The sequence below is a fragment of the Mugil cephalus genome, chromosome 11 (assembly GCF_022458985.1).
Source record: "Mugil cephalus isolate CIBA_MC_2020 chromosome 11, CIBA_Mcephalus_1.1, whole genome shotgun sequence".
Classification (NCBI taxonomy): domain Eukaryota; kingdom Metazoa; phylum Chordata; class Actinopteri; order Mugiliformes; family Mugilidae; genus Mugil; species Mugil cephalus.
Genome location: NC_061780.1, coordinates 20,666,132 through 20,693,534, shown reverse-complemented (window position 1 = coordinate 20,693,534; position 27,403 = coordinate 20,666,132). Strand labels below are relative to the sequence as shown.

The window sequence follows — 27,403 nt, the reverse complement described above, 5'->3', positions numbered from 1 at the left end:
ACTACAGCCATGCAGCACACAACACCAAACATTTATAACCTGTGTTCAGATAAAAAAACTGAAGAGGAACTTTATCCAACAATCAAACTGAAACCATTTCACTGATTATAATCATTTGCATGAAACCAGCAGTTCAACTGAAGAGGTAATGTTAGGCATTACACCTACAGCTGTATTTTTATTTTATTTTTTTTTCCATAAAAATACTTTTCAGATAAGCTAATCTCATAAACCATCTACAGGAAAATACTGTTGTAATTTTTTCAGCTTGCTGGCTCTCGGTTAAAGCTAATAAAAGCTCCATCCCCACAAACAAAAAGCCATCACCAGTGTTGCCACCAAAAGCCTTCATAATACTCTGCCTTCCATTCTGTAGTCAGACGTGACCTGTTGAGTTACCTCTGGAGGATCCGAGGCGAGACAGTGAGGAGCGTCTAAAAGAGGGGTAGCCAAAGTAGCTGATGTCCTCAGAGAACATGGCATCCGCATCAATAATGACGCTGGGATGGGCTGAGTGAATGTCTGCATCTAACAGGGACATCAGGTCTTCTACACGGGGGAAAGACAAAAGGCATGCAAGTGTAAGATTACATTTAAAAAAAAGAAAAACTGTCTAGACTACTTCAGTGCTCATAATTAAATAGAAAACTAATACTTTTGCCACAGCTACAATGTTAAAACAGTGATATAGTTGGGGATTAATCTCACACAACATTATTTCATAAGAGATATTTTGTGTTTGGCTGACAAACCTCCAGGGAGGTAGGACTCGCTGGCTGTGTCATCTCCATCGTCACCATCTTCATCATCCCGGCTCAGGAGGTTGTTGACGGCAAGGTTGACGTCGAGGTTGGTCCTCTGGAGCTCCCTTATGATCACACTCCTGGATTTCCCTTGAAGGACTACCTGGGCCTGGGTTATGGTTCATAATACATCTCATTAATATTCTGTCACGACTAATGAGTAGATGTGCAGTTTTAACAATTACGGGCAAAAGAAAATTTATAACAAAAATTGTTACCTGAGTAATAAGTTCTTCAGGGATGACAGAGGCTGGGATGACAGGCTGCGGCTGGCTGCCTAGAAGGCCTGAGCCACGATCCCTTCCTGTACGGATCACCCTGGTCTGTCGGCGGGAATCGCGAGCTGCCGTTGACGACCTGCCCGACGTGCCTCCACCTCCGCCTCCTCCGCCACCCCCTCCGCCTCCGCTGCTACCACCACCGGCTCCACCTCCTCCTGCTCCTCCTCCGCTTCCACCTCCTCCACTGCCTCCATTTACACCGGAGCTCCAGCGACTCCTGCGACACACGGTGCAAGGCCATGGTCAGACAACCTCCGAAAACACCATGTGACTCAGGGAGCCGACTCAAAATCATGCGGTTACAGACAGATTCTACCATAGTGACACCACAGTTCAGATAAATAGTCCTAAGGATTCGCATTGCATTTACAGGAAGTAATAAATATACTGGTGGCCCTTTACCTACCTAATTTTACCACTTTATAGTACACAGATAACATAACTTACTCTACAGACTACTGTGTAGACTACTACCAGCCATTCAAACGTTTGACTGGTAGTGTATATATCTCATAAAATTTAAACCATAATCATGATTTAGTTTCAGTTCAACACTGGATTTGTATGTGTGCAGGATGCAGGTTTGGAGAGTTATTCTGCAGCTCTTTCAGCTGTACACAGCTTAAATATCGGGAACCACAATGACTATATTAAGAAAAGGACAGGGTTGAGGATCGTGGCCGTGCTTTTTCATACATAAGGCTTTCATCTGGAGGACACATTTATCCATTATATTTCTGATCAACAATAAAGTTCTGTCTTCAGAGTGTGTGGCACTGAACCCTGCGGGGGAACACACTGCAAACCCACTGCTGCATCAGTGCTATGCTGCTATACAATGTGCTTTCACAGAAACATTCGTCTCTGTCAGCCCTGCTAGAACTTACCCAAGGGTGTTGCCTGCCAGTCTGCCCAGTGTGTCAGAACCAGACAGGAACCAGGGCGGATCACTAGTCCTGCCCGGCCTGGAGCTCCTTCCTGTCCCTGAACCACTGCTCAACTTTGAACTGGAAACAAAAGATGGGAGATCGGTTACAAACCTACAATTGTCCCAAAAGGACTAAAAACTTTTTTTAATTTTTTTTTGATTACCTGGGTCGCAGAAACTACATTTTACCCCAGGTATTATTTTTGGTGTTAATTTAAACCCCTTGGTTCAGGATTTATTTTTGTTGATAAAGTTGTTAAACTGTCAACTGTTAACAAACAGGAGGGGTATTTTTGGAGACTTAGCATGGCAACACCCTTGGGAATCAGAATTGGATGCAACTCGTTCCTCTTTCAAGACTTTCCATTTTTAAAAGTTCTTGGGGTTTTGGGGCTGCAGCTGCTTTCTCCTATTTCATGATGGATAATCATGGATAATGGGATATGTTCTGCATTTAATCAAATGAGGTTTGCCGCAATATTCTTAACTGATGTGTTCCAAGTAAGAAACAAGTTAACAAAAACTGTTTTACTGTGGCGAGGGAACTAAATGATGACAATTTGGCAAAAAATAAAAAAAATAAATGAACAGTAACACTGAATTTAAAAACCTTCCAAGAAAATAATACAATCATAGTTTGCACCACACTCTTAGCAAAAGGGAAATGAAATACAGAAACAGTGATTCAATTCGGTTATTCAAATGCAATACACAGCAACTGCAAATTCAAACCAGCAGTCAAGAAGCTGACACAAAGCTCGTAACTTCTGTCAGACGAAATAACAGAGAGTATTAGTTCGTTTTTTTCAGTAGGCCGACAAACTTGCCAAAGACAACCTCTCATTTTACTTTCTGTAAGTTTCCCAGCAACCTACAATGGCGCTGAAAAGCCATTACCATCCGATACCGCCTCATCTTGTTTTACATGTCTGTGGCAGGGAACAAAATATATGTTCCGCAGAAAAGTTTGAAGCAGGGAGCTCCTCGCTCTTTTACAGCCTCGTCCACATGCATATTTAGCAGCTACTATATGAAATCACTGCTGGATGCTGTTCTGCTGGCAGAACGTCCACAACCATCAATGAAACATTCACCGAAATACATGCTCGTAGCCAGAACAAAACAAAGCAGCTAGTCAAAAAGGTATTTTTACAGGAAAAAAAAAAGAAAGAATGAATCATGGCAAATAGCACACACTTGCACAGCCATAAAGGAGACTGGCTTTCAGAAAGTTACACAAACAGTTTTGAAAGTGCCTTGTTCTTGGCAATTTGGTATAAAGAGTCTATCAAGAAATTATACTGCACAGGCAAAAAAACACCAATACTGAATAGATATCAGAATCTATCAAGTACAAGACCAACAGCATGTTGACCAGTGGCAGGGGATTAGACCCATGATGTTTTCAGGTACATATTTCAGCCCTATTAAATGAAATATTTGTCACACAGAGCCTGGGTATGAATTCCGTAATGAAACCATGTCCAAGTGTGTCACTCTTGCCAAAAAGGGCATAAGCACTCAATAGAATTTAAATCACAGCAGCCAACAATCAGTGAGTCTGAGCATGTTGAGTGCATCTTGAACTAGACATCTCCACAACCAATCTGCTTTCCAAGTCAGTGCCAAAGCTAAAAACATTTCCAGGACAGATCCCATCGTAAAGACATGTCTCACCCATCGCTGCCGTCCGGTTTGCTGAGCTCCAGGCGATCGGGCTGGACAGCAAAGCTGATTCTGCACACACGTCCATCCTGAAACATGCATGCAGGATTTTTCAGGGTCATATGCTTCAAGAAGGGCATTACTGTACTGTAATTGTGAGCGCAACAATAAAATCGGTTCAAACTTTTAACGGCGTTTTTCGCTTCTCAATGTATAACATATGTAAACAACACATCAGTTAATTTTTAACAAAGATGGTGCACACTTAACGATAACAATCAACCTCACCACAACGGGTAATTCCATACTCCTCAGCATGTTTTCACATATCTCAAAAGAAATGACGTTAATGCTTATTCACTGAGTACATAGCTCTATTCAAAACTGAATCACCCTACTTATGTTATATGCAAAAACACTTTAGATCTACTTTTAATAAAAAGGAACACAGAATCAAATTATCCTTTGTGTATATCCTAAGTCAGAGGTCATTTAATAACAGGAACCCATTTAAAAATCTAAATCTGTCCATTTTTGGTGGGGAAACGAACCACAACCCCAAAGGGTTTGGTTTATGCTAATGTCTTACGGCATTACCTCAAGGAGGAATCCAGCATGGTTTGGACCAACAACACACTGTTTTAGGGTGGCCTGCTCCAGCAGACTAAGGTGTGGATGACTGCAATGGGGGAAAAAAATTGTGTACAGAAATGTGAGACGACCGACGAGACAATACACCAAGGAATGTAGTGGTTAATTACAATGTTAGAAGAGACTCACCTGTTATAGCTGTATTTGTTGAGTTTCTCTGAGACTTCACGGAGCCTGAAGACAAAGGTACAAACGAATGTAAGTAATATGTCAATGTGTGCAACTCTAAATGCAGGGATCTGTGGAGCAGTTGTTAGAGGAAACAGCTTGGGACCAAATGGTCCCAGGTCGCCTACATCCCATGGTGGCTCTGAGCAAGCAAAATATCCTGGACTGCTTAGTGAATATCATTTAAATGTATAAGATCAATTACAAAATAAGCTTCTGTTGTATTACAGCATTGTAAAACATAACTATGGGTTTAAACAGTGGATAACATTTTGCTTGCAGCTTCAGTAGTGTCGTATGATTGTGGGCGTTTTGATGCAAAACACAAAAAAACATTCTGTGTCATAAGTTGCTGATTAATTACAGAGGTCAGGAGGTCATCAGAGCACAGATCGCAGACCAAGTGGCAGAAACATTAAGAGTTAATGATATTGAGACAAAAAAAACTTTGACAGAGCAGCAAAGATGCTACGCTGTGGAAATAAGTAAACATTCTTTCTGTGTTAAGGAACAAATTACTGCATTGACGAACATTACATAAATAGATTTTAATAGTTCTACAATTATTTTTATTCTTCTCTATTCATGCCTGCTTCTCAATTAGGCCTTAATATCCCAGATTGTTTTGTTTTCTTCAAGCTGTCTTATTTTATTTAAATGTTGATTTTAAAGAGGAATGCATGCATGATGGCCATGGTTGAGGGCCTGTGTTCATTTATGGATGAGATTAATGATCCACAAGAAGTTCCTACATACGCAGGAACGATTACAGTTAAGGAGAGATCTGCGCCTTAATATAAAGCAAACTGTTTGTGACCCCTTTTCCATATTTAAAGTCTGATAAGTGCGCTGTCGAGTTGGCTATATTGACTCATGAGTGATGACAGGGTCAAGTTAGCCAACCTAATCTGCAGAGAACCAGATCCTCTGTTGGGCAATCTAGAAATGACAATACGATAATATCAGTTTCTTATTCCTAAATTGAGCTAAATTGAGTAATCCAAGAGAAAACATGGTGGATATTTATTTTAGAAACCTCTTCCACCCACTACTACTATGCAAAGCAAGTTAAAAGTCCCAAAAAAAAATAAATAAATGAACATTACATTACAGAAACGATGCATTGAAGGATTGATCTGAGGTAACGTGATCTGCTCGACCACTCACTAAACTGATCAGTCTGATTTAATAGCCTGCTATTTTAGTTCACTGGAGATCTGCAGAGCAAAAAATACCTGCAAAAAATAACTGAAAGTCGACTTAAATAGAAACCGTACGCAGTCACATCCAGTACCAAATGACAATCTCTATAATAACAAGCTGTTCTGTGTCAGAAAATCATTTAACACCTCTCAGACTTGTGGGGCTAAAGTTATCTGTCATCACATTTGCATGTTAATCTCTCAACTTAAAAATACTTTTAAAGATATAGCACTTCATGGCACGTGTCTGTACTTAAATCATTTTCCACATAGCATATGCACATTCATTCATATTCTTTCAGAGCATCATCAAGTTGACAAAAGAATCTAAACTATTCTCTCTACAACTCTACATGTCAAACCCCTTATAGGCAGTTTAGACTTGTGCGTTAAGTTTACACAGAGACAACGCAGACCCCAGCGGCATAGCCTGACATGTACCTCCTAAGAAATGTAACTACACACCGCAGCGACACAGAGCTCAAGAGCTGTGATTGGTCCACTTGGTAGTAGTGTGTTTCCACTTATATCTTCTCCATCCCCACAATTTTCAAATTGATTATTTAGGATCAATAAGGAATCAGTGAGGTTAACTGGGGAGGTTTGGAGATACAGACATGTGTAAGACACGTGTTCGGCAAAAGTTTCAGACGCCACTAGCTGGGTTTAGACTTTTTTTTCTCACTCTGATAGAAAGTTTCAGGCCAACTATTTACATGTGAGGTGATCTATTCCAGTCTGGTGTTTACATGTCCCACTACGTTAAATTGGAACCAGCCGTTTTACACGGGCAGATCGATGAAAACATCACGTGACTGATCAAAGATGGAGGTCCCTGGTCTAATCAGAATAGTACGACCCACATCCACTCCATTGTCAGCGACATTTGCCAATGGTCCTCCTCCTATAATTCCATCCATCGCCTCGTAAAATTGAAAGTTTGTGGGATCATATCCATTTTTGCTATTGCTATCTTTAAGATTTTCCTGCAGTCCCGAGTTTGTTCCACGCTTTGGTCTATCTTGGGCTTCGAAGAAGTCGATGGATTTTTTTAAACAGTTCAATATTTTGATTTTCCTGCCATTATGCAAGTTTGCGATAATATCTAGTTTTTCAGAGCCACGGACCAGTTCTATGTGGTCTGTTTAGACGCCACCCTATTTTCACCTGAGGAAACGTCACCGCGCATTTACATCAAGACAGAGCATGCGCAGAAAGAACGGAGCCTGATTTTGTTGCAATTCACTCTTTACATGACTTTCAATCAGTTTGGGAAAAAGATTCTAGCACCGGGAAACCGAATTAATGGTGGGATCTTAACGAATAAAACTTCATTTCAGTTTGGGCTTCTAAACCGATTCTTATCGGAATATTTGGCTCCTTGTAAACCGAGCTATTGTTAAAAGTGAAGCAGGAAGTAGTTCAATAAATAACCTGACTGGCAAAAATAGACACAGCGGCGACTAGTGTTTGGATGGTGTTTTTACAGAGTAAGCCAGACTGACAAGTGCACGAGTATAAATGGCTCACACCAATGTAGGCTACATGTGTAGGTTACGCAGTCCATCTCCCACAGAGGTATAAACCACGCTTTAGAAAGTCACCAAATGCAAGTTAAAACGTAAACAGAAGTTATACACAGCGCTTCTGTCACTTTCCTCTGGACCACTGCGTAAGAGATAAAAACGGAAGAGTTAAAGTTCCCCTGACTATTAAGCAGCAGATTCAAAGCCAATGCATCAGTGCAAACACCGCAAGAAGGTAAGAGAAAATGACTTTACAAAGCATCCAGGTCAGCCATTCACTAACCTACCCATCGAACAAATCTTCTCTTGCAGGCAGAGACAAATCCTCTCTTCTAAATGAGCCATTTAAATCGGTTTCACTACAGCACAGCAAAAGCCTATTAAACATCCATCTCACTATGGTGGAATTCTATTTGCCATTCCACTGTACAAAACTAATGTGTCTAAGCAGACCACAGTGAGGACTAACAAACCACTGGCATTTGGTTGGGGAAATCTGACCGGATGTTCATGCCAGGCAAGGGCTTTTAATGAGCCAAGCTGGACCAAGCCTTTTTATTTCAGATAGAAGCACTTATCTGCTTTGACAACTGCAAGTTCCTTCGTGGGGAAAAGAGAGGAGGGGGCCTCCCAGCAGCACATGGTGACTGTAGCATGCAATGGCATGCATGCCTGGGGATGGAACAGCCGTGACCTCTTTAAGGAACCAATGGTCCATACCCCTAAGATGTCTGAGTGGTGTTTTCAATAAGATTCCTTCCCAGCAGAGTAAACTGAGCTTCCCTGACAGTCGGACCAAGGCTGCTCCCCAGGAGTTAGTACACTAACCTGCAAAGAGGCTTCAAATACTCCGAGCCCATATCCAGTTCATAATCTCAAGGTTATCCTAAAAACACCCTGACTTCTCAACCTCTTTAAGTAGAACAGCTCATTAATCAGTTCAATCTCAATGGATGTTATAAATAGGTTTATCATAAATCACATGTTCATCCAAAATACAGGTCGCCCAGAAATTTCCAGGGCGCCTTTTTTCCAAATACCACTGACTAATGATGACTTCAGTGTCGAAATAGGGCCCATTAAACAGAATGTGATCTATAAAAGCACTGTGTCATTAGCAATAATATTGTGAGCAACTAGATTAACTATGCGTGGACAATGCGACCACTTCGCATTAGGGTAAGAGTGAACACTGAAGAGTCCAGCAGAGACCATACACACTTTATAAGCCTTGCTTGGCCCCCCTCATTATTAAAGTCGATAACAAGATTAATGTGAATGCAATAGTGTGCTAACGCTGCTTCGCTGCATATTTTAGATATTTATCTCCGTGCGCAACGTTAAAACGGACAAAGGAGGACATTATTTCTGGCGATGGTAGTAATCACCTATTCCATTAACGTTTAAGGAAACACTCCTTAGTACAAGAAGATCCAGAAATTAAAAAAATTGGTATTGTCGGGAGAGCGTGGTAGCGAATTTAGCAGCCGGCTATCGGTTTAGCTGACGTTAGCTGCTTCATTGATCACGATAATCAACGAGACACCCACAAAACAAACCGTGACACATGTCAAAGGAGCGCATATGGAACCGTACGCGAAAAGGTGGACATTTTTTCAACAAAGTTGTGTTTTACGACCTGTATTTCCCTCTCTTTCCCCATCCCCCAACCCCCGCATTGTCTATCTCAACTTTGACTGTGAGCCAATCCACCCCAGCCTGCTAGCCGTAGTTAACGGGTTAGCATGTAGCACGGCTCCGACTGTTTAGGTAGCAGCGAGCTAACAAGGGCTGTTCAAAATGCCGGGCCTTGTTACAACCCTGCGGGGGTCGTTTAAATTATCCAAACCCGAGTGCATGTACATGACAATGTCAACAGCATCCGAAAACACAACCTCGAATAATATACAGCACGCCCAGTGCATAAATATTGATTAAATTCCTTCTTTTCCACGGGCCGCAACAAAATACCTGTCATTGAGCTGATCCTCGGTCCCGGGCAACGGGTGAACCACGAAGTGTATAGATGTCATGGGGTCAATCCAAAATCACACGGAGACGTGTGAAAGACGTGGAAATGGTTATTCTTTCGATTAATGTAATTGTGCGGATTCATAGGAGTCGTTTAATGACGAAAAGCCTCGAGTTTAGATCCCAGCCTCCTCACCCACATGCCGCCATCTTAACTCTACCACCAGGCTTCTTCTCTGTGTGTTGATTAGTGCACATGCAGCCGCTCCGCTGGTTGGAGCCCGAGCACAAACAGGAAATGTGTTAAATGGGATGGGATTGGCCTCAAGAAGAAAGACAAGAAGACTGTAATAAAAATACTACACTTTCACGGTCCGGAGTCTTTGTTCTAACCCGGGTCATTCGATGCATCTTTGACTGTGCGTGTTGGTGGTGTTGTTGTTTTTTTCTTTTTGTTTGTTTTTTGTGTTTTTTTTTTTTTTAGGAAACTGCAGCAGCCTGTTTCGCAAGTACAGAAATATAGTACAAAGGTCAGGGAAAGGGTTAAATCTAGCCAGGTTATCTCTTTAAAGACCAAACAATAGAAGACAAAAGAAAAATAAAGCAGGATTGAAAATGCGATCTTAAATTAAGAAAATATGCTTTTGGGGCAGTTTCAAGCCGTACATTGAATAAATATTATACTATTTACTACATAAATTGCATATATTTCACTATTATTTTCTGCTTCCTTGAAGAAAACGGTTTGTCCATGTCTATATGTGATTAATGCATGTTTTTCTTTACAGATTAACCCCTTTGGAGACAAGTTCTTTCACCCACAGTTCAAGACTTACAGATTTAGACTATTTATATGAACTGAACCCCCTAGATAACAAAAAGAGTTGTTTATTATGTGTCCCTGTGTCATTCAAACCCCATAAAGCCCCGGACGTGATTACCACTAAACCAGTACAATCTAAACGAATGTTATAAATAGGTTTACCATAAATCACATGTTCAGGCAAAATACAGGTCGCCCAGAATTTTCCAGGGCGCCTTTTTTCCAAATACCACTGACTAATGAGGAAACGATGCAGAAAACAGTAAGAAAAGGTACATAAACTGCTCTGCTGTTACTTACACAACACATCAGTTATAGACATTCAACATTTGTACATCAAACAAGAAACACAAACATGTGAGCTCATCTTTGTGTAAAACTGGCTGAAGAATATTCTGATCTGAGTAAAACTTCATTCTTGGCACGTTCTGGATGTGAGAGGAGGGGCCAGCCTAGATATGGCAGCCACTGGAGAACGGAGGGTGGGGGGCCCAGCACACAGCAGGGATCAAATTATGATAGTGCCAAAATCTGAAAACAGGTTTGTTTTCTCTGGTCTGAGATCTGTCCTCGTGGATTTTGAAACAAAACTGTCTTTTATGATGGTGTTATTGCAGCCTAAACATCCTTTTACATGGCCTGTGGAAAGCAATTTTTTAAAACAAACAAAAATATGATAAATAATAATAATAATAATATTTTAAAAAATCAGTCAGCAATCAGCTGATATTTTGGTTATTCAACTGAAAAAAGGTTGTTTTCTATTTACACCAGCAGATGGCAGGGTTGACCGCAATAATGAGAAGAGAATTATTCCCTGGAAGTTCACTTCAGCCTGAGGTCACCAACAGATGGTCGGATGTTTTCCTTCAGGATTTTTTGGTTGTGACGGCCCGGTAACCTGTCTGTCTTTCACTGCAGTTTCCCTCCAGCAGACCTGGCAGAAGTGAGGCGTCCAGAATACTCCACTCCTTTGGGTGTGGTCTAATTGTTAAAGTCAGTCAGTCTGCTCTCTCTCTCCGATGACTGAGCATCTTCAAGGCATGGCCTACATTGTGATATAGTTGGTGTCTGGTTCCACATACCCACACACACCCACACACTTTCAGTCACCCTTCCTCATTTGAACCATTCGTACTTGTGTATTGCTGGTGGTTCAGTTGAGCTAAATAAAAAGGTTGAAATTGACAGTAAAACCGTGTGATATGTCTCTCCTTTGTTTAACCATTGAGCTGAGGTTTTAACATGGTAGACAGCACAATTCATGATTCCATTTATCACAGCAAGTCTTCCTAGTCCAGAAGCAGCAAAACAGCCCCAGACCATCACTCTACCACCACCAGATTCCACTGTTGATGTGATGTTCTTTTTCTGAAATGTGGTGCTACTTTTACGCCAGATGTAATGGGGGACACAAACCTTGGAAAAAGTCCAACTTTTGTCAGTCACCAGTCCACAGGGTATTTCCCAAAAGACTTGAGGATCATCGAGATGTGTTCTGGCCAAACGCCAAACCGAAGTTGTTGCTGGTTTCTTGGTGTAATTTTGGTCAGTCAGCTACTCCTAGGAAGGCTCACTAATGTTCCATGTTTTGACTCTCACTGTGATTCCCTGGAAAATCCTTAGATATATCCAGACTAATAGATCCCAACTACTCTCACTGTCATTTGTTCCTGAATTTCTTTGGACCTTGGCAGGATGTCCAGCTTTTGAGGATTTCTTTATGATAAATGATAATAATAATATAAAAAATCAGTCAGCAATCAGCTGATATTTTGGTTATTCAACTGAAAAAAGGTTGTTTTCTATTTACACCAGCAGATGGCAGGGTTGACCGCAATAATGAGAAGAGAATAATTCCCTGGACGCCATTGAAAGCGATAGCAGACAGCGAGCTCTGCTCTTCTGATCATCTGCCAACGCAAAGCGTTCTCCAGATATTTCTTCATTAAAACAAGAACCATCCTTAACAGCCAGAAGTGAAAGTGAGAGGTTTTGTGGCTGGAGGAAATGTTGTCATAATCTGAAATGAAGTATGACATGGAAAGAAGTTTTGCTCTGCCCCTGGTCAGATTCCTCATTTATCCGTCATCTGAGCATGAGTTTCCCCTCGGTCTGTGAAAGAAAGTGAAAGAAAAAAAGTACCTACAGTGGTGTGAAAAAGTGTTGGCCCCCTTCCCGTCAAACTTGAATGTTTCAGATCATCAAACAAGTTTAAATATTAGTCAAAGGTAACACAAGTAAACACAAAATGCAGTTTTTAAATAAAGTTTTTGTTATTACGGGAAAACAAAATCCAAACCTACATGGCCCTGTGTGAAAAAGTGATTGCTCCTTAAACCTAATAACCGGTTGGTCCCCTCAGCAGCAACAATGAGTCTTTTACAGCTCTGTGGAGGAATTCTGGCCCCACTCATCTTTGTCAAATTGTTGAAATTCAGCCACATTGGAGGGTTTTTGAGCCTTTTTTAGGTCATGCCACGTCATCTCAACAGGATTCAGGCCAGGAGTTTGACTAGGCCACTCCAAAGTCTTCATTTTATGTGTCTTCAGCAATCAGAGGTGGACTTGCTGGTGTGTTTTGGATCATTGTCCTGCTCAAGTGAACCCAAGTTCACTTGAGCCTGAGGTCACCAACAGATGGTCGGATGTTTTCCTTCAGGATTTTTTGGTTGTGACGGCCTGGTAACCTGTTTATCTAATTGTTAAAAGGCTGCCTCAGCCAGTCTGCTCTCTCTCTCTGATGACTGAGCATCTTCAAGGCATGGCCTACATTGTGGTATAGTTGGTGTCTGGTTCCATATACCCACACAGATTTATAACCTTTTCCTGACTAATAGATCCCAACTACTCTTATTGTCATTTGTTCCTGAATTTCTTTGGATCTTGGCAGGATGTCCAGCTTTTGAGGATTTTTTCATCTACTTCGCTTTGTCAGGCTGGTCCTATTTAAGTGATTTCATTTAAAAACCTTCATTTAAAAACTGCATTTTGCATTTACTTGTGTTATCTTTGTCTTATATTTAACTTTGTTTGATGATTTGAAAAATTTAGGTGTGACAAACATGCAAAAACCACTGTAGGTGAATCAAAATGACTGATGCCTCTGTCCTACTATTAGTTCATCGACTCTGGCTTGCAGTTTACAATGTCCAGAGTCTAACTGAACACGCGTTTAGTAAAGTATCAGGCAACAATGTAGAAAACAATAAGAAAAGGTACATAAACTGCTCTGCTGTTACTTACACAACACATCAGTTATAGACATTCAACATTTGTACATCAAAATCTAGGTGCAGATTTAGGAGTACTTTTTTTTCTTCATTCGACTAGTTCCACACAAAGGTTAATAAAGTCAGGGCCATTGCCCTGCAGAAATAAATAACCTGCACCCTTTTTCAAGAGTGAACTCAAACAAAACCGCAGGAAAAAAAATCTAGACCTATTTTTAGGTGGATGGGCATGGGTTATCAAATGACCTCTTGTGTGGTTAAATATGTGTACAACGAGTCAGAGCCAGGAAGCTGCCATATCCTCAGAACAAGCTTAGCGGGTTCAGAGCTCTGGGAAATGAGCAAATTTGAGTCTGAATTAAAAAAAGAAAATCATGTCAAAAAAAATTTTCCATGCTCTTATAAACATCGCATCATTGAGTTACACCTCCAGTAAGAAACATTACAGGAATTTTTTTTTTATTCATAAATCATTGGATCAATTATCAACACCTTGCAGTTACGCCACAAACAGAAGTGTAAGGAATTCCGACAGGGGTAAGATGACCACTGACACGGAGAGAAGATTTAAATAACTCCTCTTAGTGCTGGCTGTGGCATACCTTGAACTGACTAGCCAGAGTAGATCATGAGAAGGTAACTCTGCCTGTTAACACCACGTCAGCCCAGCCCCTGTCACAAACCCACTGCACCCACTACGCCTTGTCACAGTCTGCTGCACAGCTATAATATATTACACTGACCCGCACGTGTCCAAGAAATAAACAGAAGCAGGGAGCTGTTCCTGTTACTTAACTTCTTTGAACGCAGGGAACTGAGCACTTCCAAAAAAAGAACATGGTCTGTACTCACATCCCAATCAAACCAGCTTGAAAGTGACTGATACAAGAGGTTATAACATCTAGGCCAATGCCAGATTCTAAAAAAAACTCCTTGTGTACATTGCACAACATGAATGAATGATGAAAGACATCATTAATAGTGATAGTACAGCTTTTAGTCTATTTATTTTTGAATGTACTTTTTGATCATACATTTCTTTGGTCACTGTAAACATAACTCTAAATGAAAACCAATTTTCAGGAAATGTAAATAGGCAGTTTATATGAATGCATTTGCCTTATGCCTATATGACGTAATATGGTCCTGTTTTAAGCCCATTCTGTAGCCTTCAAGGGGTCAAAGAAAATCAATTAATGCAGCTTTAAATGTGTTCTGGTCTTGCCAACGCCATTGATTTTAATAGTACTGCCAAAGTAAATCATTTACAAATCTGAAAGGGTTTAGCTATATTTTCTTTCTTTTCTTTCTCCTTTTCATCTCTTGTGTGTCCTGTCCTTTGGACCGTAAATTTACCCACGGTGGGATAAAAAAAGTATTACCCTACCTTATCTTATCTTAATTCATAAATTTGATCATTAAAGTATGCCAGCCAAACGGACTACTTTGGTAGATATTAGCAGCCTTCTGCATTTCCATTGTGATCCTACATTGCCCATAATGCAACTCATCTGCTTATGAAACGCTCTCATCATTTCAATATCATAATAAGTAAGTCGACCTTTATGCATTAAACTGGTGTAGGGCCTCTTTAATCATTGGATAAAGTTTTTCTGCATACAATGAGCTAAAGTGTCTTGTGTGCAAATGTGCGACAGACAGCGCAATCAGCCAGGCCACTTTATTTAATTAATGAAATATGAGATATGCATAAGGTTTCTGAAAGTACAGAATGACAAACTGTAAATATGTGATTTTGGCCAGTGGATTGTCATTTGTGCTTTTGCAAAACATCCTGAGTCCAGCAGCATCAATAATTCCCACCAGTGTTGTTAGGTTTTTTTTATTTTTTTTTATTCTCATCCAGCAAATATGCTTTTGAGGAACATCCCACAGTGCCAGACAGAGTCAAATGCTCTGTGTGTCTGTGTGTGTATTTCTCCATTGTGTGTCCACAGCCGCCCTTTTGTTCTGGTTCTCTGTGCTGTGCAGGAAGGTCTAGACAGCTGACACTTGCCTAATCCACCGGGCTGCCCTGAGGCCATCTCCTACTGGCTCCTGTTCTTTTCCCCCCTTAAAAGACAAGAGGCCTGCTGATTAAAAAATAAAAAGTCGAATGAAAAATAATTTATATTGATAGGAAAGGCCAGGTCAGCTTGGTTTTGCAGACTGTTTTGTAATGTGAAATGTCTACATTTCAGACAAAATCACAAAACACACATACACGGTTTGATCTGTTTTGACATTATATTTTAATTTCTGACATGCACTTTATTCCTCACTGTCATCTCTCCGATGGAACTGCACGGCAATGACGGTGACTGTACTATTTGTTCGCACCAGACGTGAAGAGCAAGTTTGTCCTTCCTCGCACTGCAAAGTTTATTTTTAAATATTAGATGCGGATACTGTCATGTGCTTAACTGTGTTATAACGTCGGGCTATATTAGACCTGGGGCAAGCTAACAATAAGCATCTCATTTCCAGTATCATCGCTCCAAAACTTGATTAGTCATATCTCTGTGAAGGTTCTCAGTCATCCAGGTCACGGTAATCCAAAAGGCGTTTGAAGAAAGTCAGCTGAAGAAACTACTCGGATGAGTGGCTTCCAGAAAGTCCAGTTGCCTTTTGGATCGATTAGTCATAGAATAGCATAGCATAGAGCACAGGTGTTAAAAATACAGCCCATGCATCAAATGTGGCCCGTCAGAGGCTGTAATCAATTCAATCCCACGGGGATGAATTTGCAAAGTGCAAAAATGACACTGAACACCTGCAATTTTTCCAGTAAAAGTAACTGCTATTCCTGGGGTTCACGCAGATTTAGTAAGAGCTGTGGAGACCTCGAACTGTGCAAACGTTGCACTTCTTTTTCTTGTCTGGATATTCATTACATGTTTCGTAACAGTGCAGATCGTTAAATTAAACACCATCATATTGCACTTATTTGTATTAAACATTTGGAGTTGTCATTATTTATAGATCAATAGGCTTTTGTACTATTGGACCGCCTGGTGAGATCAAATTGGGTTGTATGTGACCCCCCAACTAATTTGAGTTTCTGCCCTGACTGAGGATTAGGGTGAAGTGACTCATTCTGTGTCTGAGTGTATTCGGAAGGGGGGTTCTTGGCGGACTGGAATGTTTTTCACACCCCCATGCTGTTGTGTACCACGCAGGGTCCACGGTGCCGTCAGCCCCCGATCACGCACCGAGCCCCGCTCCCATTGGTTGGCGTCTAGCACACCTTTGCGTCCCATTGGGCGGCGGCTTAGGCCACGCCCCTCTTTTCCGCCACCGCATTTTGAAACGCAGAATGGGAGCGAGGCTTAGCGGAATCATTCAATCCTGGTTTCAAATGTTCACGCACAAGACCCAAGGACGAGCCCTGACTCAGAGGTTAATCCGTTTTCCCGAACACTTCACACAACCTCGCTTAGATGTAAGTAGTTTCATTTCTTCAACATCACAAATGACATTCTAGGCTTTGTTGCACTCTGATGACAAGAGGACTTTTGTGGTTACAAATTTTGTGACAGTGTAGATTTTTTTTATTTTTTATTTATAGCTCATAGCGTCATGCTCACAGTCAACCCTGTTATAATATACTTATGTCACAGTCATAAGGTATCCCCAGCATCCATCACTAATGGTGGTTAATGGTGATCTCTAGCCTGGCTAGGTCACGTCAGAAAGGGGCTTTTAGGTGTTGTGTGTTTGCTTGATAAGCAGCACCACCCATTGCTGCTTTTGTCCCCAGGGAAAGTAGGTGAAAGGGCCCCTGTGCTGAGGAGCAGCTGCAGATCATGCTCATTTCACATGCTCCTTTACATATCCTAAATGGTGACTGATGGCAAAAAAAAAAGACTTCAAAACTTGCACTTGAGTGCATGTTTGATCGTGTAAATCCATAATGTTGTCGAACGCTCACTCATGCTCTCTTTTTTTTTTTTTTTATCACCACAGCTGTAACATGCAAGTTGAAGAACAACACTTTCGGAGTGAGCTCCAGCCCGCTGCCATGGGCGCAGGTGACATGGAGGCCGTAGAGGCTCTGATATCCATGACCAAACACTGGAAGACGAGGAACTTCAGCTTGAGACAATTCAGACCGCTGACTCCCTCCTCAGAGTGCTCAGAGGACGACTCCGTCCCGTCCGTCTCACCTGACCTACAAGACTCTCCTCCGGTAAGTTCTCCATATCGCCGTTGCGTAGAAAGCTATATTTTAACGTTTTATCATGACAGAATTTACAAACTATTCATGGATTTTCCTTCCAGTGCATGACGCCGCCTTACAGCCCACCCCACCTCGAGGTCTTCCATCAACCCTCAGCACTGAAACTACATCAACACACGGGAGAGACTCCTCCGCACAAGCACGCCGCTGTCTCTCAGCCGAGGTACCTCTGCACAACGGTAATCCGCCACACCGCAGACGGTCGGCGCTGCTCCTGTAACGTTCATCCTGTCTTGGAGGACAATAGAGCCCCTTGGGTTCATGAAAAAGACTCTAAAGCAAATAAGAACTATGAGGACGCCTCACAGGAGAGTGTTGCACGGAGAGCCTCAACTGAGATTGTCCCACACGTGGTTGAATCTAGTCAGACCGAGGCGAGTCTTTTAGGGCCGGGTGATAATTCAGCACCTCATATTGTCCTCAGTGGCGATGTCTCTCCTGTCCACAACCCTCCCGTCTCTTCAACTGTTATACAAAAGCCTGCCCCAACCACTGACAGTCAGCAGCGACATGTTCTCCTTGTCCCATCAGCAGTCACCACAATGCACACACCACTACAACAGCAGCAGCAGCAGCAGCAGCAGCAACACAACCAAGAAAATGCACCTCCCCAACCAAAAACAGCTTCTCCGGCCCAGGTCATCTTTGTAGGGGGTCAGCTGGCGAAAGGCCCCGTAATGCTCCTCGTCCCTCAGCCGTCCGTTCCCACCCTCTACGTTCACCCCGCACCAGTGACCTCTAGTGGTACCAAGCTGGCAGCCATCGCCCCCGCACCTGGTCGTGTCACATCAGAGCAAAGACACGCCCCACCGCAGCCAGAAGTGTCCCGCGTGCGCAATCATGTTTGTCCGCACGAGGACTGCAGCAAGACCTACTTCAAGAGCTCCCACCTCAAGGCCCACATGAGAACACACACGGGTAAGAGATGTGACAGATTTGACCACTTAATTCTTTTCTAGATGTCTCACAAAGAAAGTGAATGACGATAGCGTAGCGCCGTGTGCTCAATTTCTCTGCTACTGTTTGTGATCCGACAGGCGAGAAACCCTTCAGGTGCAAGTGGGAGGGCTGCGAGAGGAGGTTCGCCCGATCGGACGAACTGTCTCGGCACCGGCGAACACACACCGGAGAAAACGGTTCGCCTGCCCCATGTGCCACAGCCGCTTCATGCGCAGCGACCACCTGGCCAAGCACGCGCGACGACACATGGCAGCGAGGAGGACGCGCTGCTGGACTTTAGGGATCATCCAAAACATTCAGAGTGCCTCATTGAGGAACTCTTTGTGAGACTGATCAGAAAAAAAGTACACTATCTCAGTGCACAGAGGACTGTTTGCCTAGTTTGTGTCTGTTTACATTTGTCTGTGAAATACTGTGTCACCTTCGAGTGTGCAATTTCACAGAAAACATGTTGCGGATTTAAAAAATGTTTTTACATTTCAGTAATATTTGACCAAAGAATGTTGTTCTGTGAGAATGAGAATTTAATTGTTACACAATGTTTTGCACAATGCCGTTTTAGTAGAATTTATTAAACTTAAAAGTACGCGCAGCATTTTCTCCCGTTCATTATTTCATCCAGATCCTTTAATGTGGCGTCGCATTAAAATGAGATTAGGTTGAACTGATTAGTTTACGATACGGGTCGGTATCGATTTTATCAGAGGCTGAAACATTTACTGTGCTAATAAACTACACACAGAGTGATTCACAGTCCAGTCAATGAGCTGTTTAATATTCATTTAAACAAGCACGCCTACAAGTTAATGACAGACAAATGTGTGATAACTTATCATGCCTTTAGACACAGATAGGGAGACAGCTTCACAGATACGGGACTCACAACGCAAGTGTGCTTGCACAGTGAGGAGATACTGAACATGAAGGTCGGAAACATATTTTTAAACAAATACAATATAAATATCAGTAGAAAATGATAAAATTAATGGTTTTAACATCATAAATTATGCTTCGAATTTTTATTTTATTTTTTGTTTAATTTAAATATCCCATTCCATGTCAGCCGATTCATTGCCCATCAATACTTCCTTTGTTCTCTCTGCAGCACATGCTGTCCAGTAAACCTACTTTTACGCTATTTCATCGCAGTTACCTGGCGTCCCTTCGCTGATCTTGGGAGTGAGCTACTCAGCACTTTGCAAAAACACACATTCGCCAGTTACTACTTGAATCCGGGCCAGTTGCAGACTGTATCTCTTTCTGTGAGTTGGTGTAATGGAGACACCGCACACTGATCACACATGCTGCATTTATTCCATCATACAGATGGGGTAGATGCACCTTCATGAGTGCAGCAAAGCTGTGCTGCAAGCTCTTACTTTAAAAGCAGTGAGAGGAACAAAAAATAAAAAGGTTTTAAATGTAATATTGGAGTCAAACGCTTATCACACAAAATAAACTATACAACCAGTTAAAATCATAAATACATTTCTTGTAGCAAAACTCCCCACGAAAGCCCAGAACTGTGTTTCTTTTAAATACACTGCCTCACTCAAAAGGTACATATCTTATTTTACAAGACTGGCGACACCAATGGAGATATAGATAATACATTTGTCAAATATAATCATTTAAAATCCTCATATATATATCTACGGTAAAAGTGTAAACTGTACTTCCATGGGACACTCAAAGCAAATAAAAGAATGTGTTTGTCTTGTCTGGAGTCATCCATTTTATTGCATACTATTTAAAATTGACTTAGGTTTTCCAGGTCTAATCACATACTAACAAGCACTATCTGCGCAGTTCGGTTGAGCTCACACTGGTGGAATGTGGACCGAAAGGAAGCGAGCAGCAGAAACCAGAAAGGAAAGTCAGATGATTGCTAAGCCGGGACAGACAGTGCAGCCTCTGTTTGGCAGGAATTGAGAAAGTAAGGAACCAGTGAGAAGTTCTTCAGCGTAGCCTCGTGGGTGACACCAGTGTCCTGCATCTCGAACCTGGTGGAGAAACAAACATGAATCAAACACAAAAAAAAGGGCACATTTTTTTTTTTAAAAAAAAGAAGCTTTCTTTGAAACACTACACTCCAAAATGATTCCATCGTTGAGATCCTTACCAGTCCCTAGTGGAGATGACATAGTAGACCGGGGGAGGTGGGGAGTCAGTGGAGGTGCACAGTGGCTGACCCAGACTGTAGGCCCCGGCATGTGAGAACATGAGCCAGTCTCCGATGTTGAGCTCAGGTAACAGACAGTGCTCCACCACTTGGTCCAGTTCATCCCCAGAAGGACCCCACAGGCTGCTGCTGAACACTGGAGCGTCCAGGTACGTGTTCTGCTAACGGGGCATTCAAGATGATTGTTTAGTCATTCTACGGGGTGCAAAGTTTTGCTGATTAAGGCGTTTGCTGGTATGAATAAACATGAATTTAATAGGGCTTATGCCTTAATAAAAATCTAAAGCCAACTCCTTTTCAATGCTGTTAATCTTTTAAACATGTGACATTTCATTTCCTCTAGGAAATCAGGTAGTGACTGAAATGGTAGTGAAGCGGCGGAAAGCAAACAGAATCTGAAGTTTGGTTGTAGTATATAATTATACAGGAACAAAGATATCTGCATTTACTGATGTGACCTTAACTCTGAACTGAGTGGGGAGCTGATATATTTGTTATGAGTGAGGCCACCTTAAATATAAATACAAAAATAGGGACTAAATATCCCTTCCAAGAAGGATCAAAACGGTGGACAGATGGACAGACCTTATTTATCCATAGGGATAACTATAGAAATAACAGAAACATATGTAATAACTTAATCACATATCATAACTATAACTTAATCACCACTAATAGCTTGATCTACTGACACCCTCAATATTTAATCCAATACACTGTGTGCTTACATATTGTGAAGCGTAGAAGAAAATGTACCATGGTTGAATCTTTGAGACTCACCTTGTGAACAGATGGAGCAGCAATCAGTGTTTCTGCGAGTTTGCTGGCAAATGACCCGTACACTCCCTCGTTCATGTAGTAATGGAACTCTGGCTCCTCGGTGGGAGATAGGTCATCTGTTCAGACAAGCAGCGGACAAAATTAGTGTTATTTTTTTTGCATTTGGACAGTTTAGAAAAGCTCTACATAATGTATGTGTCATTCAGCCACAGTGGTCTGTATTCACTAAGTGAACACAACATCGTGCCACTGACCGTGGTCCAGGTCCTGGCGATCACGTGCCACCGCTTCCTTGGAGACAATGTTCACAGCCAGGGTGAATGCAGAAGACACAAAGAAGCTTCCAGGCTCAGCGATGACAGAAACTCCAGTGGATGAAGGGAAGTATAGGTCCACCATAGAAGTCACTGTATTACTGATCTGCAAAAGAGATGACGACAGAGGCATTTAAAACTGTAATTTAGTCCTTGCTTAATTGAGTCACGCTGGTTTACATCCAACCAGTGGGGGGCAGCATTTTTTTTATGTTGTTGTTTTTAATACCAGCACCCACAACTTGTTATGAGGACTGATCTGCTCCGGGCCAACCTCCAACCACCACTGAAGACACCTTGATTGTAAGTGTGATATTTCTAATCATACAATCAAATCATCTTCCATCTTTCCCGACAACATTGTATTTTTATGTGTCATTGAGAAGGCTAACGAGCTTTATATTATGTAGGCGAGTTAATTCAGGCAAGATTTTCCTCACAATAAACCCAGAATGTGAACACTTTAAGTTAACCATAACTTTGTGTGTAGCAGATGAGTTCAGTGCAGCCAGCAATTAATTTCCTCAGTAACATTACAACAGCTTTAGTAAATAAGAGCGATAGATGAAGGTTAGGCACGTAAATGGAAGGTGAATCTTGATCTTCCATTTTGTGTGTTTAAGTCAGAACGAAAGAGAGAAAAATGAAAGAGAAATTAAAGACAGAAAGAGAGACGGGAGGAGAAAGTGAAAGAAAGACTTGTACGGTGACTTATTAGAGCGTTGTTTCTGTCTTTAACAGTCTATTTCATGCTGTTTCTCTACCAGTTCCTTTATACTGTCCAGCATGTCAAAAATTAGTCTCACGTAACGAGCAAATAGAAAGACACTGACCAGTTCCAGCTGCGTCTCAGAGCCACTGAATGAACCTCCAATGTCCAAGATTGTCATGTTGAAGCCAATTTCCGCCTGTGGCGGAGAAAAATGTGTGAATACGTACCTAGGGCATACATTTTATTTTAATAGAGTAGTGAGTGACTTTGGAGCTGTACAAAACAATATACTGTATGTAATAGTAATAATCCAAAATCCTAGTCAAAAAGATTATTTACGCTACATAGCAAGTACAATTAGTATTACTTACTCCCATATCAAAGACACAACGGGCATCAGAAATGGCATGAACATACACCTGCTCGTCCTCGCAGGGGCCAGAAATATGAGACCTGTGAGGCAAAAAGGATTCAATTGTTATACTTCAAAAACATAGTTCAAATTTTATTGTGTTACGGGATGGATTGCATATTTTGTTCCACAAATATTTTGTTTTCCTGCAGGTCTCACCTGACTCCCACCACCTGCATGCCCAGTTCCTTCGCGCTCTCCAACAGATGCCTGCAGTCCTTGAGGGAACAGCCAAACGTCATGCTCATCTCATCGTCCAGGTTAGATGCTTCGGTGGACACCTGTAGCAGCAGCCTGAATTAACACAGATGATAAAGAACCTTGGTTATGGTTTTGTTCGGGATCAAGATGAGATTCATTACAACATCATTAATTCTTTACAGAGTCTTTTAGTTATTTATGTCCCATTAGATGCTGCAACAAATAAACTGAGTAACGGCTGACAACGAGGCGAATTACTCAACAATACTGCCAGTCCGACTACTTTGATATGTATCAAGCGCTTACTTGGCATTGGGGTGACAGCGAGAAATCTTGCGTAACTCCGCTTCGTTGTCACACACCAGGAGGTCGATGCCGTTCTTAGCAGCGTATTTAATCTGGGAGACCTGTTTGCAGACACCACTGTAGATGATGTCTTCAGAGGGGATGGCATGACTCTGCACCAGCTCAAGTTCAGACTGAAATTTGAAGAAACAAGGAAACAACCTTATTTCATTACTATACGAGAACATTTCATTGTATCATCTCCAACCCTGTGTGATATGCAAATAATTGTTTTTACTGACATTAAAAAAAAGGACACACAAAAAGAAATTCTATAACTGATGTGTTGTTGAAGCGCACCTTGTTAGTGCAAATGAATCCAGTGCCGAGAGCAGCAAGAACTTCAATCACAGCTGGACTGCTGTTGCATCTGACAGCATAGTAGGGTCGAATCTGGGACAGGTGGGTTCGCCAGCGAACATGCTGCCTCATTACGACTCCTAGGTCTGCTACAAAGAATGCGTTCTTCTCAGACTGAGGAAAAAGCAAACAGACGTGACTCAGAAAAGAGACTAACATCATGAGCACACTGCAAGATTCCACAAAGGGTTGCATGTACATCATCTCAACAAACGTAATGAACAAATGAATCATAATACACTTAATAGAGAAACTCCATACCAGTGTTTGTTCAAAGATGTGACTGTCGATCACGTCACAGATGGCTGTGCCTGCTTCCAGCAGGCCCACAGAATACTGCGGTTCATCAGTGATTCCTTTCATCCTCTCAACCGTTTTCTTCGAATCCGACAGGCATAAAGAATGTGGCTAGTCCAAAGTGGTCTCGCTCGCTCCCTCTCGAGTCCCTGGGGTCCTAAGCTTATGCAACAAACTGTACGGGAAAAAAAGAGAAGCTCCGTCATATTTGGATAATGCATATTCCATGATGTTGTCCAGGTCTTTTCTAGTTTATGGCATAGTTGGGACTAAACCTTCTCTGATACCTGCTATCAAACAAGTCACTTTCAGCATCCAATCAGAGCGGAGAATGGGTTCCACGTCAGAGGGCAGCTCTGTGGAAGAGGCCCATTCTTCTAAAAAGCCCCCGTGAAAACACATAGTCTGGGGCACAGGGTTCAGTTACTTTACCATCAATTACCCCCAACAATCACCATTAAGCCCGGAGCTGGTGACCCGTAAAGATTCTTTCTGATGGCATTCAGAAAAGTACAATACTGGCGGGGTCTATGTTACAACTTTACTTTCAATAATGTTGCACAAAAGTAGTCTGAACTGGACGTGATGTGAAATGACTATAGTCCTGGGAGGTTACATGAGGAGACAAAATATGTGCCTAAAAAACTGCTGTGTTGTACACTGTGGCAAAGCTGATACAAGCAACAAAACCAAGACATAAAAAAAGGCTGAATCTCCTCAGTGTCGCCACAGTTTCCTTTTTTCCGCATTGACACTGACAGTAATGCCATTATGAAATTTCCACAGATGAAACATTAGTAAGAAAAATGACATTTGACCCAATCGTCTCTTTAAAAATCCACCAAGACGTTACGTAATTTAGACAATGCTTTACTGCGTCACCCATTTCACCTCACTTGTAAAAGATTATGTTTTGTGACTAGTTAATAAATTATAACCACAATTCGGACATTTTACATATTAGCTTGAATAACTCTTTCGCTGCAGCGTCATCCAAGCAGGACAGAACTGGTGCAGATAAAGGCGGCACACAGCGTACTGTTATTTTAACACAAGTCCTAAAAACAGATCTAAAACAGCAGAACTAAAATAACTACAGACAGTTTGTGATTTATCTGGGGCAAGCTGCTTGCTAATTTTCCGATCTATCCCTTTTGCCTGGAGTTCAAATGACGCATTTTGTTACAGCGGATTTATAAATAACGACATGCAAACATACACGCACACAAGTGTACACAAGTTTGCAAGTTTCTTTAATGAGAATACCCTCAATCCTGCAATCAAAGAAGATGCATCAATCCTTCCAGTTCTCACTAATTCACTCACATGGATGAGTCCTGGGATGAACTCGCCCACTATCAGCTAGGATCCCAAGGTGGCTCGGCGTTGAAGTCAAATTGCTCTCGGTAAAGAGCTGCCCCTAGATTCTCTGGGTAATTGTTGTACACCTGCAAAGGGGGGCAGATGAGGACAGGACAAACGCACAATGACAATTAATCAATGACACACAGAGAAAGAGGAAACTCTATGACGAGGAAATGAATGGCTTCTCTCACTGACACATGCTCCAGTGTATCTTTATCTAGATTTATTTAGTACAATCTCATCGACGGGATGGTGGAGGAAGCGTTACGAAGCAGGTGGAAACTACTTTTTGAAACTTGATTGCTGTAAAGGCAAATGTTTAAAATGTGACTATAATGAAGCAGCCGAGCTGATGCATTAGTTACTCAGCAAACTTTGCAGAATGATGAATTGAATAATTTGCGTTGCTATGTTGAGCTACAATAACAATCTGCATTTTCACACCCTTACCCGACATTTTTAGCCATATACAAAGCTGCTTGGTTCCAACTGAAAGCCACAATAAACAGTACCGTGGCACAAATTAATTCAATTGTTGATTTGACAGGTCATGCACTATTTCTACTCTTTGGTGACGTTAGCATTACAACGTTAGCCTGAGCTACATAGATATTCACAACGCGTTTACGAAAAAACAGTTGAGCATATCAAAAATAACACTGCTACTCGTCGAGATGTTTAACAAAAATGTCGATATCGTTTGTTCAAATTCACTCTAGTTCACCCGGTGTGTGAAGCTAACGACATGCTAGCGGAAAGCTAACAACGCGGTTAGCTGACGCTGTTACTTACGTTGGCTGAAAACCCAAAAGAGGGGACAGAACGCTTTTTCTTTTTAGGCGGAATTTTTAAAGAGTGGTGGGTTTACTAAAAGAGAAAATAGTAGATGCCATCGGCGTTGGGGATGAGGTCCAAGTTTAATCGTCTGTTTAGATTCGGGCGACGCAGGCTGGCAGGACGGATCAGTCGTTACGACAACAAGAGCGTCAAGTAAAAAATTGTGACTCAAATATCCGGTTTAATCCTCAAAATAAAACCCACATTACTTCACAGGGTGCAACTTCATTTTAAACACACCAACTGCAATTTTTTTTGCGTCAAAAATATAAGATAATAACAAGTACTACAAGTTAAATAAAGGTTCTTTTTTTCTTGAGAAATGCTCATAAATAAAATGACTTAATACAAATTATATAAACATCGTTTTCCGGTTGATTCTACTTTAATGTGGTTAGTTTGACTAATTTTAGATTGAACTTGAGTCAAACGCATTTTTACAACATGGCAGTAAAGGACAAATGAAGAGATTAAACATTTAATAGTGTTTAATAATCATAATAATAACTCTTATCTGCAGAAGCATCAATAATAATGATTTAAAGATATCAATGCTGTTAATTTTTTATTATTTCTTTCCTCACAAACAATTTCTGAATGATTACAGAAATATTGTAGAAAATGAAATCACAAATTATTTCTGACTACAAGCTACCATCTATAAAAAATAATATCTAATAACTTGCACTGTGTGATAAAAAGGTGGGTCAAATTGCCCAAGAATTACCTGTGCTATGTCTTCATGGTATTTTCCATGGTGCAGTAATATGGACAAAATGCTGTCCAACAAAACTGGAACAAATATCCTTATAATTTTTTTTTATAAGCAATAGTAGCAAAACATCAGTCCCACGAGCATCCAGTTGATGAATTCATGTATCTTGTCTTCAAATTCAAAAGCTCAAGCTGCACCCTCCTGTCCCCTTGCGTATGTTGTTGTGACTTTGAGAAGTTGCGACTGCCTCTGAAAACGCTGCATGGGTCTGGGGCAGAGGGTATTTTTTTCTTCCTCAAGAGGAGAAATTTGCATGTCTTCCTCCTCGACACTGGAGGAGGAGGGTGCCAAGGAAAGCTCAGCTACTGTTAGCCAAACAGAAGGGAAGTGTTTTCTCTGGATTTGATTCAACATCAACTCATATATAGCATA

At 41.4% G+C, this 27,403-nt stretch overlaps 3 protein-coding genes across 15 annotated transcripts in view; 1 reads left to right on the top strand and 2 right to left on the bottom strand.

Moving 5' to 3' along the window:
* The window catches only part of ubr5 (ubiquitin protein ligase E3 component n-recognin 5), a 30,706-nt gene extending 21,262 nt beyond the window's left edge, over positions 1-9,444 (bottom strand). For 5 of the 11 annotated variants that reach the window (XM_047599172.1, XM_047599173.1, XM_047599175.1 and 2 more), the window contains exons 1-8: positions 9,196-9,439; positions 4,458-4,502; positions 4,275-4,356; positions 3,690-3,766; positions 1,972-2,091; positions 1,022-1,301; positions 753-912; positions 400-549 (exon numbers count right to left, since the gene is read on the bottom strand). In XM_047599172.1, coding sequence (XP_047455128.1) covers positions 400-549; positions 753-912; positions 1,022-1,301; positions 1,972-2,091; positions 3,690-3,766; positions 4,275-4,356; positions 4,458-4,502; positions 9,196-9,257 — 976 coding nt within the window. In that variant the 5' untranslated portion in view covers positions 9,258-9,439. Of the gene's footprint in view, positions 1-399; positions 550-752; positions 913-1,021; positions 1,302-1,971; positions 2,092-3,689; positions 3,767-4,274; positions 4,357-4,457; positions 4,503-9,195 lie in introns of all 11 variants that reach the window. The other 6 variants (XM_047599169.1, XM_047599170.1, XM_047599174.1 and 3 more) reach the window with 3 other exon arrangements.
* A 7,091-nt stretch (positions 9,445-16,535) lies between these two features.
* On the top strand, positions 16,536-19,043 carry LOC125016212 (Krueppel-like factor 10). Its single transcript, XM_047598531.1, is given in 5 exon segments — positions 16,536-16,693; positions 17,218-17,440; positions 17,533-18,409; positions 18,529-18,618; positions 18,621-19,043. Coding segments are annotated over 4 exon segments (1,341 nt in total). The 5' UTR covers positions 16,536-16,693; positions 17,218-17,224; the 3' UTR covers positions 18,779-19,043.
* Positions 19,044-19,746: 703 nt separating this feature from the next.
* Positions 19,747-27,177, bottom strand: LOC125016211 (antizyme inhibitor 1-like). Of its 3 annotated transcripts, none has more exons than XM_047598529.1 (12): positions 26,984-27,177; positions 25,381-25,502; positions 24,019-24,229; positions 23,698-23,871; positions 23,359-23,531; positions 23,011-23,145; positions 22,811-22,892; positions 22,561-22,635; positions 21,668-21,833; positions 21,414-21,529; positions 20,574-20,794; positions 19,747-20,454 (listed from the first exon to the last, which is right to left on the bottom strand). In XM_047598529.1, the coding sequence occupies exons 3-12, from the start codon at positions 24,118-24,120 to the stop codon at positions 20,340-20,342; spliced, it is 1,359 nt and encodes a 452-aa protein (XP_047454485.1). In that variant the 5' UTR covers positions 24,121-24,229; positions 25,381-25,502; positions 26,984-27,177; the 3' UTR covers positions 19,747-20,339. The 3 variants fall into 3 exon arrangements, with proteins under 3 accessions (XP_047454485.1, XP_047454484.1, XP_047454486.1); XM_047598528.1 differs by lacking the exon at positions 26,984-27,177 and adding an exon at positions 26,212-26,423; XM_047598530.1 differs by lacking the exon at positions 26,984-27,177 and adding an exon at positions 26,212-26,423 and having other exon boundaries at positions 20,574-20,791.
* Between the last annotated feature and the right edge of the window lie 226 nt (positions 27,178-27,403).

What these genes read in the sequence shown, in the direction of transcription:
- LOC125016211 (XM_047598529.1), bottom strand. Translation starts at nt 24,120, where the DNA reads ATGAAAGGAATCACTGATGAACCGCAGTATTCTGTGGGCCTGCTGGAA. An exon ending in ACATCTTTGAACAAACACTG is followed by an intron (nt 23,872 to 24,018) that starts GTATGGAGTTTC and finishes CTTTTTCCTCAG; the next exon opens with TCTGAGAAGAACGCATTCTT. An exon ending in TCGCCAGGACCTGGACCACG is followed by an intron (nt 21,530 to 21,667) that starts GTCAGTGGCACG and finishes TTGTCTGAACAG; the next exon opens with ATGACCTATCTCCCACCGAG.